The sequence below is a fragment of the Schistocerca americana genome, chromosome 5 (assembly GCF_021461395.2).
Source record: "Schistocerca americana isolate TAMUIC-IGC-003095 chromosome 5, iqSchAmer2.1, whole genome shotgun sequence".
NCBI lineage: Eukaryota > Metazoa > Arthropoda > Insecta > Orthoptera > Acrididae > Schistocerca > Schistocerca americana.
In genome coordinates this window covers 585,904,540-585,919,973 of record NC_060123.1, presented here as the reverse complement: position 1 = coordinate 585,919,973, position 15,434 = coordinate 585,904,540, and the positions used below count along the sequence as shown (strand labels likewise).

Below are 15,434 nucleotides of genomic sequence, written 5' to 3'. Positions count from 1 at the left end.
GAAGACTTTTTCTGGAATGTAGCCACTGCACATGACTAAAGAAAGCAGTGTTCAGGGGAATGTACGGTCGCAAGAAGATCGGGCTCCAGACGGATACGTGGCACTACCGAGAGGAAGACCATCGAGCTCGATGTATGGCTCTGGCGCATTACACTGTATCTGCAGCAGCAATTTGAACAGCAGTTGGTACCACAGTGACAATTCTGTTCAATTCCGTTTCAATTTATTTGTTACCTGGAAACGTTAAACAGGTCGTACATGCTCAATAATCATGGTGACATACAATGATTTATATTTTATATGCGGTAATAATTATGTTGCCATTACCTGTTTGTATTATTGATGTAGGAGTAAAACAGAAAATTGAAAATAAGAGACAGTTAGGTAAGAAATAACGAAATGTTACAAATCGGGTACATCATCGACAGCTCTGAGCCAGGCGACTCAGCTTCTTGCATTCCACTGATCCCAAACCACTGCCATTTGCGACTTTAGGGTGAGAGCTTATTGGAGGGTAGAGTGGCGGTCTGTTGCATTTTCTGACGAAAGCTGGCTCTGTCTCGATGCCAGTGATGGCCGCGTGTTGGTTAGAAAGAGCACTGTAGAGGACTTGCAACCAATCTGTTTGAATACTAGACCCACGCGACCAATACCTGGGGTAATGGTCTGAGATGAAATTTCGTACGACGGCGGGAGCTGTCTCGTGGTTATCCCACGCAGCCTGGCTGCAAATTTGTACGTCAATTTGTTGATTCGACCTGTTGTACCGCCATTCGTGAGCGGCATTGTAAGGGGTGTTTTCCAGCAGTATAACGCTCGCCCATTTACTGCAACTGTAACCCAACATGCTCTACAGAGTGCCGACATGTTGCCTTGACCTGATCGGTCGCCGTCACTGTCTCCAATAGATCGCATTTGAGGCATCACTGGACGACGACTCCAACGTCATCCACAACCAGCACTAACCATTTCTGTATTGACCGACCAGGTGCAACAGGCATGGAACTCCAGCCCACAAACCGGCATTCGGCACCTGTACAACACAAGGCATGGCTGTCTGCGTTCATTATTTTGGTTGTTGGCTGTTTATTAATGTACCAGAATTTCAAATCTGCAATGGCTTATCTCACGCTTACATAACCCGTGATCTTGCAATGTTAATCACCTATATATGTTATCTAGACAAAAGTACAGTAGAGCGTCGATTATCCGAACGTCAGTCAACCAAACGACCGCTTCACGGAACTGTGTACTCGCTGGCACCTGTTACTCTCCCACCCTACCGTCCATCATCTCCCTCACTCCCAAACCAAGTTTCCCACAGTAGTCGCCGCACTGTAGAGGTGGGTCGAACTCGTTCATTCCCGTGAACTTCTTTATTCATTTCACTCTTTGCCGTGAAGCGTTCAAATGAAGTAGTTCATTCGTGAAGTACGGAAGCCTAGCGAAGTTGCCCAGTTCGCCGCTCAGCCGCTGCTACGCTCGCTTCGCCTCGCTCGTACAATAAAGCTTCGTAATACTTCACAATTTTACCAACAGATGGCGGAACTATGGAGTAACGTGCACGCAACGTTTTACGCCCTTACAGCGTCTGAGTTATCTTAAATACAGCATGGTCGAAGAGGACAAAGGGCGTTTCTGTCTGTGTCCAAGTGTCTGAACAATTTTATCTTGGACTTTACGCCCGTGAACGGCACCTTGTATTTTAAAAAGTGTTTGGCTCCGTTTATATGTCCACCATCTTTTTTCTCTAATTGTCTTCATTTCTATCTTTTGTGTTTCTCTGCGGCCAAAGAGCGGCGTAGTATGCTGCTGCAGGCCTGCCTGTATACAGGTTTCAAAATGGCAATAAAGAAAAAAAAAGGGGGGACAAAGCAAAGATAAACAGAGAAGGCTGTCACATATAAAGAAGGTACTACATTTAATCTTGCTCGACATTTTCTGATGAAGCGCCCAAAAAAGTCTTTTATCTGCCAAATGAAACATTATTTGTTGTATTCATGAACTGAAAAATAGGGCTACCAACGAAATGCAGTCCAATTTTATGTTCCTTTTAAAATTTAATCCAAAATACACTCCTGGAAATGGAAAAAAGAACACATTGACACCGGTGTGTCAGACCCACCATACTTGCTCCGGACACTGCGAGAGGGCTGTACAAGCAATGATCACACGCACGGCACAGCGGACACACCAGGAACCGCGGTGTTGGCCGTCGAATGGCGCTAGCTGCGCAGCACTTGTGCACCGCCGCCGTCAGTGTCAGCCAGTTTGCCGTGGCATACGGAGCTCCATCGCAGTCTTTAACACTGGTAGCATGCCGCGACAGCGTGGACGTGAACCGTATGTGCAGTTGACGGACTTTGAGCGAGGGCGTATAGTGGGCATGCGGGAGGCCGGGTGGACGTACCGCCGAATTGCTCAACACGTGGGGCGTGAGGTCTCCACAGTACATCGATGTTGTCGCCAGTGGTCGGCGGAAGGTGCACGTGCCCGTCGACCTGGGACCGGACCGCAGCGACGCACGGATGCACGCCAAGACCGTAGGATCCTACGCAGTGCCCTAGGGGACCGCACCGCCACTTCCCAGCAAATTAGGGACACTGTTGCTCCTGGGGTATCGGCGAGGACCATTCGCAACCGTCTCCATGAAGCTGGGCTGTGGTCCCGCACACCGTTAGGCCGTCTTCCGCTCACGCCCCAACATCGTGCAGCCCGCCTCCAGTGGTGTCGCGACAGGCGTGAATGGAGGGACGAATGGAGACGTGTCGTCTTCAGCGATGCGAGTCGCTTCTGCCTTGGTGCCAATGATGGTCGTATGCGTGTTCGGCGCCGTGCAGGTGAGCGCCACAATCAGGACTGCATACGACCGAGGCACACAGGGCCAACACCCGGCATCATGGTGTGGGGAGCGATCTCCTACACTGGCCGTACACCACTGGTGATCGTCGAGGGGACACTGAATAGTGCACGGTACATCCAAACCGTCATCGAACCCATCGTTCTACCATTCCTAGACCGGCAAGGGAACTTGCTGTTCCAACAGGACAATGCACGTCCGCATGTATCCCGTGCCACCCAACGTGCTCTAGAAGGTGTAAGTCAACTACCCTGGCCAGCAAGATCTCCGGATCTGTCCCCCATTGAGCATGTTTGGGACTGGATGAAGCGTCGTCTCACGTGGTCTGCACGTCCAGCACGAACGCTGGTCCAACTGAGGCACCAGGTGGAAATGGCATGGCAAGCCGTTCCACAGGACTACATCCAGCATCTCTACGATCGTCTCCATGGGAGAATAGCAGCCTGCATTGCTGCGAAAGGTGGATATACACTGTACTAGTGCCGACATTGTGCATGCTCTGTTGCCTGTGTCTATGTGCCTGTGGTTCTGTAAGTGTGATCATGTGATGTATCTGACCCCAGGAATGTGTCAATAAAGTTTCCCCTTCCTGGGACAATGAATTCACGGTGTTCTTATTTCAATTTCCAGGAGTGTAGAATGTCTATATATCTACGCTAAGTAATTATTCAGAAGTTTTCCTGTAGATTTTATTTTTGTTGGCAATAATAACCCACTAGATTCAAAACGTAAACTCTCACCTGTAGTCACTGGTACGATTTCAGGTAAAATCCCTCTTTCAGTGTTATTAACAAACCTTTTACTTTCATGTTTGCTGTGCGTGCTCACACAGATAGCCACTTCGTTTCTATCTTTAATATTCATTTGTCCTCAAGCGCTACCAACGGTAGGCTACCCGTAGACGCCAAGTTTAACTGCACAAATAGTCACGGGTAATGATGTCAGCACTGGAGGTAGCAGCTGACGCTGCCTTCTCCTCACCCCTCACCTCCTCCACCCGTCCTAAGCCTATCGTTCCCCACTAACACCGCGTGATTCGTCGACAGGCAGGACAGGGAGGAGTGAAGTGATGGGAGGAGGAGTGACGTGGGTGAGGGAGAGGGGAAGAGAGTGAGTGAACTAGAAAAGAGTGTGGAGTGTGCTATCTGTGAAGAGTTTGAAGTACCAGTTCACTGAAATTGAATGGTTAGTTCGCACTTCACAGGAGTGAAGTGTTCATTTGAACGACTCATTCACGAGCTCCCCATCACTACCGCACTGGGCCACCGCTGGCGGAACATTGCTTGTAATGGGGCCTTCACAAGGCGCTGCTGACCGGCCAAGCCGCCAGTCGCTGTGTTTCAACAATCAGCACGCTTCTGTCGGCTTGGCACTGGCAGTAGCAGTAGTGGCAGTATCAAAGCTGTTCACAGCAACAGCTGCGCCAGCTGAGAGTTGAGGCGTGCCCCTCCGCGCAGTTTGAAGGACTGCGCGCCCCCAAGAAGAGCTTCTCACGGTGCAAACTAGTGATGGGCTAAACTGGGATTTTCCGATATCAGTGATTTCTGTGAATGCTACTTTTCAGTATCTGCTATTCTTAACTGTGATTTGTCGCAGTTAAGAGTCGCAGTTAAGGAACCTAGGTCGTGAATCCCTCCGCCACTGCTATTTCTGCGACTTCTGCTACTTCCGCGATTTCTGCGACTTCTGCGATTTCTGCTACTTCTGCGATTTCTGCTACTTCTGCGATTTCTGTGACTCCTGCGATTTCTGCGACTTACCACCGTATGAAAAAGTTACATCTGTCCACAGAGAAAATTGCATCTTAACAAACGTGTCATTGGTAAGTATGTTTTACGTTTGTTGTTCCGTTGGCTTTAATTTTGTATTAAAGAAACAACTGTGAAAATATTAATAGTGTAATTAATATGTAAGTAGCCATACAGTACCGTAATAGTTCGTGTTTAGAAAATGAATTCTAACATATTGTTATGTTCACAGGTACCCGAACTACATTTCAGTCACTCAGTAAAGTGATAACTCAAAATATCATTGTCAACAGATCTGGAGAAAGTGCCACTGCGTCTTTAGACCGTTTTCGTCAGACGAGAGGTTAGTTTCTAAGTGTTTTGACGAACTTAATTACTTCAGTGAGATCGTTCTTGCAAATATGAAATATACCCCATTGAGTGGCTTTCATTACAGCAAATATTAGCAATCTACTCCGTCAATTATATTGCTTGTAATTAGTGACAGCAAAAATTGTCTGATAATCCTTGTGATTTTGCAGACACAGTTCTGACTCTGATTATTGGTTGCTCTGCGTATCTATCCACATCAAGGCTGTTGAAGGAGACTCGTGAAGATTCAAGACAGCTCTTAGAGGATTTGCAATTTAAAGGTGACATAATTGTGAAATAAGTGTGCATATGAGTGATTAAACTGTGTTTTATTGAAGTTGTTGTGCGATTTTAAAGGAATAATAAATGTTAAATACAGTGAGTGAATAATGAAAATCTCATTTTCCTCATGTTAAGCCGCCCTATACCCGTAATTTTCCGCCACTTATTTATTGGTAAACACTTGTTGGAGAGTGGCATGCCGCCTCCCCCCCCCCCCCCCCTTTCTCCACAATCTTGGTGTGACACTGACCTGTAACATATCCCGAAGTCTACAATATGCATTTTGAGGCTGTTGATATGAAAGTGGGAAGTACAGATCTTCCAGTTAAATCAGGAATACACTCCTGGAAATTGAAATAAGAACACCGTGAATTCATTGTCCCAGGAAGGGGAAACTTTATTGACACATTCCTGGGGTCAGATACATCACATGATCACACTGACAGAACCACAGGCACATAGACACAGGCAACAGAGCATGCAGAATGTCGGCACTAGTACAGTGTATATCCACCTTTCGCAGCAATGCAGGCTGCTATTCTCCCATGGAGACGATCGTAGAGATGCTGGATGTAGTCCTGTGGAACGGCTTGCCATGCCATTTCCACCTGGCGCCTCAGTTGGACCAGCGTTCGTGCTGGACGTGCAGACCGCGTGAGACGACGCTTCATCCAGTCCCAAACATGCTCAATGGGGGACAGATCCGGAGATCTTGCTGGCCAGGGTAGTTGACTTACACCTTCTAGAGCACGTTGGGTGGCACGGGATACATGCGGACGTGCATTGTCCTGTTGGAACAGCAAGTTCCCTTGCCGGTCTAGGAATGGTAGAACGATGGGTTCGACGACGGTTTGGATGTACCGTGCACTATTCAGTGTCCCCTCGACGATCACCAGTGGTGTACGGCCAGGGTAGGAGATCGCTCCCCACACCATGATGCCTGGTGTTGGCCCTGTGTGCCTCGGTCGTATGCAGTCCTGATTGTGGCGCTCACCTGCACGGCGCCAAACACGCATACGACCATCATTGGCACCAAGGCAGAAGCGACTCTCATCGCTGAAGACGACACGTCTCCATTCGTCCCTCCATTCACGCCTGTCGCGACACCACTGGAGGCGGGCTGCACGATGTTGGGGCGTGAGCGGAAGACGGCCTAACGGTGTGCGGGACCGTAGCCCAGCTTCATGGAGACGGTTGCGAATGGTCCTCGCCGATACCCCAGGAGCAACAGTGTCCCTAATTTGCTGGGAAGTGGCGGTGCGGTCCCCTACGGCACTGCGTAGGATCCTACGGTCTTGGCGTGCATCCGTGCGTCGCTGCGGTCCGGTCCCAGGTCGACGGGCACGTGCACCTTCCGCCGACCACTGGCGACAACATCGATGTACTGTGGAGACCTCACGCCCCACGTGTTGAGCAATTCGGCGGTACGTCCACCCGGCCTCCCGCATGCCCACTATACGCCCTCGCTCAAAGTCCGTCAACTGCACATACGGTTCACGTCCACGCTGTCGCGGCATGCTACCAGTGTTAAAGACTGCGATGGAGCTCCGTATGCCACGGCAAACTGGCTGACACTGACGGCGGCGGTGCACAAATGCTGCGCAGCTAGCGCCATTCGACGGCCAACACCGCGGTTCCTGGTGTGTCCGCTGTGCCGTGCGCGTGATCATTGCTTGTACAGCCCTCTCGCAGTGTCCGGAGCAAGTATGGTGGGTCTGACACACCGGTGTCAATGTGTTCTTTTTTCCATTTCCAGGAGTGTAGCTTAAGTGCATTACTTGAAAGTAACACAGGAAAAGCTTACTTATGTAGGTGGTAGTAGTGTCGGCAAAAAGTTCTTGTGTGTGAAGTTGCCATGTAGAACACCAGATGTAAAACTTTGAACTGTGTCGGAACAAAAGTGAGGCACTCATATGATTCAATAATACTGTTTTCATTTCACTACTCTTATACAGATGTCTGAGTTCTGCTGTGTTAACATTGCAAAGTCCTGTAGGCATGTGGAGTATTAACCAAAACTGTCATATTGGAAGCAGAATCAAACACATTTGTTACGTTACTTGATATTTTCAGGAGAAAAAGGCAATGTTGCTTCTTATTAATGTAATATATTCAGAGTCACAGTTGTGTTTGACCAACCATAACTGGTGCTGAATGTGCATGTCGTCATATAATGTGAAGGGCTTATTTCAATAGTGGTACAAGTCCATTACCTCCACTTTTCTTTCTATAATGCTTCTGAAATTAATGATCCAAATAAACATAAATAAAGGTTCATCTCTAGCAAGAAGCCATATGCTTGAATATTTCTGGTATCCCAACTACAGATTTTTCAGCGCTTATTTAACTTTACGACTCTGTATCTCAAAATGAACAAAAATGGACTTGTACTACTATTTAAATGAACCCTTCATATGCGCACACAGCACGTCTTATCTCGTGAGGCACAAGGCTCTCATAACGAAGTATGTACGTCGGTCAACAGATGGCACTAGGAAAAGAATGTTAACTGCGCTTTTTAGTTGCTACTTGCGACTCTTAGTTGCGATTTGTCACAGAAATCGCAGTTTGACTCGGTAGCGAATAGCGTAGTATGAACTTTGCTCGACAGATGGCACTGCTAACTGCGCTTTTTAGTTGCTACTTGCGACTCTTAGTTGCGATTTGTCACAGAAATCGCAGTTAGATAGGTAGCAAATAGCGTAGTATGAACTTTGCTCGACAGATGGCACTGCTAACTGCGCTTTTTAGTTGCTACTTGCGACTCTTAGTTGCGACTTGTCACAGAAATCGCAGTTGGACTCGATAGCGTGTCGCAGAGATGAGTGCAGTACGAACTTTGGCCAACAGATGGCACTGTTAACTGCGCTTTTTAGTTGCTACTTGCGACTTCTAGCCGCGACTTGTCACTGAAATCGCACAAAGCAGTACGGAATTCGGCCAACAGATAGCTCATGGCGTTGAATGTGAAATGCCACTTGCGACTGCTAACTGTGACTGAAATCGCAGTTAGATTTTGTAAAGTTGTTATTGTGATATCTGTGACTTCTCAATCACTGTGATTTCTAACAGATACGCGATTTCCTGCCCACCACTAGTGCAAACAGTCACCTTCTGTTCTCTGGTACGACCACTTGTGTGCTGCTGCGTGAAGAAGTGAACTTGACGATACAAAATGCTTAAACGTAAACGTGTTGTCCTTTCTATGAGGGACAAGTACGAGATTATTACTATGTATTCCTACTGAAGTTGCCTTTGTATGTTACTTTGTAATACTAAAAGAGATGCCTGTTTTTATGAATAAATTTACTGTACAGTACTTCTTTTTGGCAAATAAACATGTACAGTTTGATTATCCGAACAAACCAGTTTTCCGAACACCTATGTCCCCCAATTACTTCGGATAATCGACGCTGTACTGTATTTCCGAAATTTCATTACTCTACATTAATTATTTTTTGGCACTGCGATTTTTTTCCGTGTGTGTATCAGAACAACTGGTATGTGAAACAAACTGTAGGTAACAACTAGTAGAGCGCTAAGGTCACATGGGTTTGATTGAGATAGTTTTAACCCAACATTAAAATTAATTTCAGAATCTCAATTTCGACCTAGGATACAGAACGGCTTTCTTTGGTTTTCAGATGAATCCGGTACATCCGCTTTTAAAACTTCGAATCCTTCCATTGCCAGTTCACTGTGATAAGGTCTGAAAAACAACTAAACCTGCCCCCTTGGGTATATCATAAGAAATGAAAAAAAGACGGCAACAAGTAGACAACAATATAATGAGGAGATTATCTCTCGTACTCACCAGAGAAGTTCATGACTGCCGTCATAACGTTCATTATGACGGCTGCACTTGTTGTCTCATGTCCCATCGAGATCAGCTTTTGTCCAAACAATACGCTGAACACGGAGATGAGGGCTTGACTGGTCATCTGCAGAGAAACAATAAAACATAAGCAATGGCATCGTAAGAGTCGTCTGCACAGGATATTGACTATGGCAAGTTGTAGTTATACCACGTTTCATTATCATGTATCGATACCATTTGGTTCTTCTACTCCTGATTGTCCCAGGACTCAAATATTAGTTACTTATATTAATTTTTGTATTTCGGCGATATCTTACGCCTTTCAAATGATTATTTACAATGACAAATCTGCAATTACAGTCTGCAGTCATAGATTAGGAAGGTATATACAAAGGATAATCGGTGATTTTATCTCTAGTGTCGATTACATGGTAAATGGCTGTTCTATAGGTAGAGGGCGTTAAAAATGCGAAGCTGGTTCCTCTTTAATCATGTGATGTCAGTAAACTTGCTTACGGAAAAGCGTATGGACCTGTTTCAGGAACAATTTCACAAGAATTTGCGGAAGGTGATTTGTTTTGTGAATGCAAGTTTCCCCACAGTGTTTTTAATGTAAAAATAATGCTACGTTTATCGGAAACACTGAGTAGCTTGGTTATTAAAGAACTATTGTTTTCATAACAGGCATTTGGGAGAGGCATTAAGCACCACAGTCTGATCGTTGTATCGTTTAGTTTCATAATTAATTACTACTGATCTTCTGTAATTAAGAGAGGAGCCTACTGGAAAATTACTAGATGTAGTGGGCTACCATACTGATTTTTTAAATTCCTAAATTTTCGTGGCCGCAACATTGTTTAAGTGTGAGTTCCACTGACAGTCATCTAGTTTGTACTGAGATTCCTACAGAAATACGATCATTCTGTTTGTTAAGCAAAGGGATAACCTGTTTCTGGCCAAACTTGAGTTGTTGCGACTCCAAAAGTAACGAAACACAAAAACCTAGAAGATGAATTTTTATCTATACTTGGCATTATTTGCGAACAGACCTCTTGTAAGACACTGAAGATAATCATTTTGCATTATATGTTATTTTAAGTGGGTTTATGTTTAATTCAGATGCGTGTAACATTTCGTCAAACTAAAAAAAAAGTGTCTGAAGACAGTTCATATAAATACGGCTGAAAACTTTTTCCACAAATGGGGATAGCAGCTGTTGTTCATACGTGGTCATACTCGTAAATGCTGTTCGCACGTTGGGAATACAAGCGCCAAATTCTATGGCTGTTTCTAAATTTTTTCACCACAGCCAAGGCTAAAAACCTACCAAGAAGGCTTTTCAGCGGTCAGTGTAATGTCGAAATTTCATTGTCGCTAGACGTACTCAACAAGAAAATGTACGTCGGAAATTACCTGCGAATAGTGTACTGTTGTTGTTGTGGTCTTCAGTCCTGAGACTGGTTTGATGCAGCTCTCCATGCTACTCTATCCTGTGCAAGCTTCTTCATCTCCCAGTACCTACTGCAACCTACATCCTTCTGAATCTGCTTAGTGTATTCATCTCTTGGTCTCCCCCTATGATTTTTACCCTCCACGCTGCCCTCAAATACTAAATTGGTGATCCCTTGATGCCTCAGAACATGTCCACCAACCGATCCCTTCTTCTGGTCAAGTTGTGCCACAAACTTCTCTTCTCCCCAATCCTATTCAATACTTCCTCATTAGTTATGTGATCTACCCATCTAATCTTCAGCATTCTTCTGTAGCACCACATTTCAAAAGCTTCTATTCTCTTCTTGTCCAAACTATTTACCGTCCATGTTTCACTTCCATACATGGCTACACTCCATACAAATACTTTCAGAAATAACTTCCTGACACTTAAATCTATACTCGATGTTAACAAATTTCTCTTCTTCAGAAACGCTTTCCTTGCCATTGCCAGTCTACATTTTATATCCTCTCTACTTCGTCCATCATCAGTTATTTTGCTCCCCAAATAGGAAAACTCCTTTACTACTTTAAGTGTCTCATTTCCTAATCTAATACCCTCAGCATCACCCGACTTAACTCGACTACATTCCACTATCCTCGTTTTGCTTTTGTTGATGTTCATCTTATATCCTCCCTTCAAGACACCATCCATTCCGTTCAACTGCTCTTCCAAGTCCTTTGCTGTCTCTGTTTTTATTTCTTCTCCATGGATTTTAATACCTACTCCAAATTTTTCTTTTGTATCCTTTACTGCTTGCTCAATATAGAGATTGAATAACATCGGGGAGAGGCTACAACCCTGTCTTACTCCCTTCCCAGCCACTGCTTCCCTTTCATGTCCCTCAACTCTTATAACTGCCATCTGGTTTCTGTACAAGTTGTAAATAGATTTCGCTCCCTGTATTTTACCCCTGCCACCTTTAGAATTTGAAAGAGAGTATTCCAGTCAACATTGTCAAAAGCTTTCTCTAAGTCTACAAATGCTAGAAACGTAGGTTTGCCTTTCCTTAATCTTTCTTCTAAGATAAGTCGTAAGGTCAGTATTGCCTCACGTATTCCAGTATTTCTACGGAATCGAAACTGATCTTCCCCGAGGTCAGCTTCTACTAGTTTTTCCATTCGTCTGTAAAGAATTCGTGTTAGTACTTTGCAGCTGTGGCTTATTGAACTGATTGTTCGGTAATTTTCACATCTGTCAACACCTGCTTTCTTTGGGATTGGAATTATTATATTCTTCTTGAAGTCTGAGGGTATTTCGCCTGTTTCATACATCTTGCTCACCAGATGGTAGAGTTTTGTCAGGACTGGCTCCCCCAAGGCCGTCAGTAGTTCCAATGGAATGTTGTCTACTCCGGGGGCCTTGTTTCGACTCAGGTCCTTCAGTGCTCTGTCAAACTCTTCACGCCGTATCGTATCTCCCATTTCATCTTCATCTACATCCTCTTCCATTTCCATAATATTGTCCTCAAGTGCATCGCCCTTGTATAGACCCTCTATATACTCCTTCCACCTTTCTGCTTTCCCTTCTTGGCTTAGAACTGGGTTTCCATCTGAGCTCTTGATATTCATGCAAGTGGTTCTCTTATCTCCAAAGGTCTCTTTAATTTTCCTGTAGGCAGTACCTATCTTACCCCTTGTGAGACAAGCCTCCACATCCTTACATTTGTCCTCTAGCCATCCCTGCTTAGCCGTTTTGCACTTCCTGTCGATCTCATTTTTGAGACGTTTGTATTACTTTTTGCCTGCTTCATTTACTGCATTTTTATATTTTCTCCATTCATCAATTAAACTCAATGTATCTTCTTTTACCTAAGGAGTTCTATTAGCCCTCGTATTTTTACCTACTAGATTTTCTGCTGCCTTCACTACTACGTGCCTCAAAGCTACCCATTCTTCTTCTACTGTATTTCTTTCCCCCATTCCTGTCAATTGTTCCCTTATGCTCTCCCTGAAACTCTGTACAACCTCTGGTTCTTTCAGTTTATCCAGGTCCCATCTCCTTAAATTCCCACCTTTTTGCAGTTTCTTCAGTTTTAATCTACAGGTCATAACCAATAGATTGTGGTCAGAGTCCACATCTGCCCCTGGAAATGTCTTACAATTTAAAACCTGGTTCCTAAATCTCTGTCTTACCATTATATAATCTATCTGATACCTTTTAGTATCTCCAGGGTTCTTCCATGTATACAACCTTCTATCATGATTCTTAAACCAAGTGTTAGCTATGATTATGTTGTGCTCTGTGCAAAATTCTATCAGGCGGCTTGCTCTTTCATTTCTTAGCCCCAATCCATATTCACCTACTATGTTTCCTTCTCTCCCTTTTCCTACATTCGAATTCCAGTCACCCATGACTATTAAATTTCGTCTCCCTTCACTATCTGAATAATTTCTTTTATTTCATCATACATTTCTTCAATTTCTTCGTCATCTGCAGAGCTAGTTGGCATATGAACTTGTACTACTGTAGTAGGTGTGGGCTTCGTATCTAACTTGGCCACAATAATGCGTTCACTATGTTGTTTGTAGTAGCTTACCCGCATTCCTATTTTCCTATTCATTATTAAACCTACTCCTGCATTACCCCTATTTGATTTTGTATTTATAACCCTGTAGTCACCTGACCAGAAGTCTTGTTCCTCCTGCCACCGAACTTCAGTAATTCCCACAATATCTAACTTTAACCTATCCATTTCCCTTTTTAAATTATCTAACCTACCTGCCCGATTAAGGGATCTGACATTCCACGCTCCGATCCGTAGAACGCCAGTTTTCTTTCTCCTGATAACGACATCCTCTTGAGTAGTCCCCGCCCGGAGATCCGAATGGGGGACTATTTTACCTCCGGAATATTTTACCCAAGAGGACGCCATCATCATTTAATCATACAGTAAAGCTGCATGCCCTCGGAAAAAATTACGGCCGTAGTTTCCCCTTGCTTTCAGCCGTTCGCAGTACCAGCACAGCAAGGCCGTTTTGGTTATTGTTACAAGGCCAGATCAGTCAATCATCCAGACTGTTGCCCTTGCAACTACTGAAAAAGCTGCTGCCCCTCTTCAGGAACCACACGTTTGTCTGGCCTCTCAACAGATACCCCTCCGTTGTGGTTGTACTTACGGTACGGCTATCTGTATCGCTGAGGCACGCAAGCCTCCCCACCAGCGGCAAGGTCCATGGTTCATGGGGGGGAATAGTGTACTAGCATTATCTTAATCAGGACTTGAGACTGCTTTTAATGCTACTGGCTTGTCTGAGAACAACTGCATAAGCCAATCTGAAAAATTTTCACGAAAAGATAAATAGAACAGTGCTTAACAGTAAATGCATTTACTTTAAGAAGAGCGGACATATATGTTCAGGGAAACGATGGAGATACATAGAGAATAAGAATATTAATCAAAATGCTGCCTTTCTTGTCTAATGGTCTGTTTCCTTCATTCGTATTAAAGAGTCAAGTTTCTTACCTTATTTATTGTTTTCATGTCATCATTTGTATAGGAACCCTTACCCCGAGCCTGTGTGTTCATGTTGTTTCCCATTGCTCATTACTATGGACCCTTAAGTTCGTAAGGAGATGGTACCGAAACATTCCTCATTGTTTTCTCCAGAAAAATCACTACATGTGTCATCAATCTTTATTTCTATTAGTATTCGTATTTTTGGTGTTGTCAAGTATCGAGAGAGGTGCAAGAAGTATTGACCACTGCAGAGATACTGCACAGCAAAGCCATATCATGAGGCGCCAATGAGATGCTGCGGAGAAGCCGTGCCTCCCGTACTTCCGAGCGGCCACGGCCGCGCCCCTGCCATGAAATAGCGTCGTCAGAGACCAGGAGGGCACTTCAGTTCGAGTTCGGATCCTGCGCACTTCCAGGAAGTTCCTGTCGGAGTAACGTCGTTGTGCTGCCTTCTCGCCGTGACACAGCCCGTACAAACCGTCGGAGAGTGAAGAGGCATCCTTCTCCTGTGATCTGTGTCTACGCGCCATTGCTATCAGAACTGTGTCAGCAAGTGTCTACGAACTAGCGTTTCCTAGTGACTGTAGTGAAGCCACGTTACAGCCACTATGAACTTGTATCAATTTGCGACTCAGTAATTGTGGCTGATTTAGCGTTTTCTGAACCGCAAGTCCACGTGTGCAGTTTCATAGCTACAGCCGAGCCTGGCGAGGAAAGACAAGTTTTGTTGTGACTAATAAAGTATTACTTATTCTGAGTGCTCTAACTAACTGTGTTATTACTCGCCATCTCAGTGTCCAAGAAGTCGGACAAAAAATCTAAACTATAGAGATGCGACTATGAGTCTTGGTGTCGGTCGGTCTTTTCATATTCACCCTTCAGTGTGACGTATTTTTCCCATCGTTAATTTTTTTTTATCCGAACCATCAGTCTTCTGATTGGTTTGATGCGGCCCGTAACCAATTCCTCTCCTGTGACAAACTCTTCATCCCAGACTAGAGCCTGCAACCTACGTCGTCAATTATGTATGACTTGGTAGCATCCGGTAACCTTCCATAAGATTTCTGCAGGATGCTCTTGTGACAGTCTGTGCAGTGCGAGATAAACGATTAGCACCACACCATGGCTATCCCAAGGATCACTGTGAATCACCTTGCCTCACGGTGGTTGAGTCTTTTCCATTTTGGTGATGTTGAAACCTCATGTTGCCATTGCTTACTTTGCTGTTTTGTTTCCCAGCACTATTTCATAGTGACTAGGAGGCTAAAGAAGCCATCTGGATTGACCTGAGACAGTTGGACTACTTCCGCTGCTGTCTGAGTTCGCCGGGGTTTTCGAACAGCTGTGAGCTGTCGTGGCACTCAGAAATCGACGAATTTTGTTCAGAATGTCATGAAAATATGTTAAAAATTAATCCATTAGGG

General features: G+C 44.8%; 1 protein-coding gene across 1 annotated transcript in view; it reads right to left on the bottom strand.

Annotated features, from left to right (window-relative positions):
* Positions 1-15,434, bottom strand: part of LOC124616561 (monocarboxylate transporter 12-B-like) — a 93,380-nt gene that overhangs the window by 62,810 nt on the left and 15,136 nt on the right. The window contains exon 3 of the mRNA XM_047144880.1: positions 9,056-9,182. Coding sequence (XP_047000836.1) covers positions 9,056-9,182 — 127 coding nt within the window. The remainder of the gene's footprint in view (positions 1-9,055; positions 9,183-15,434) is intronic.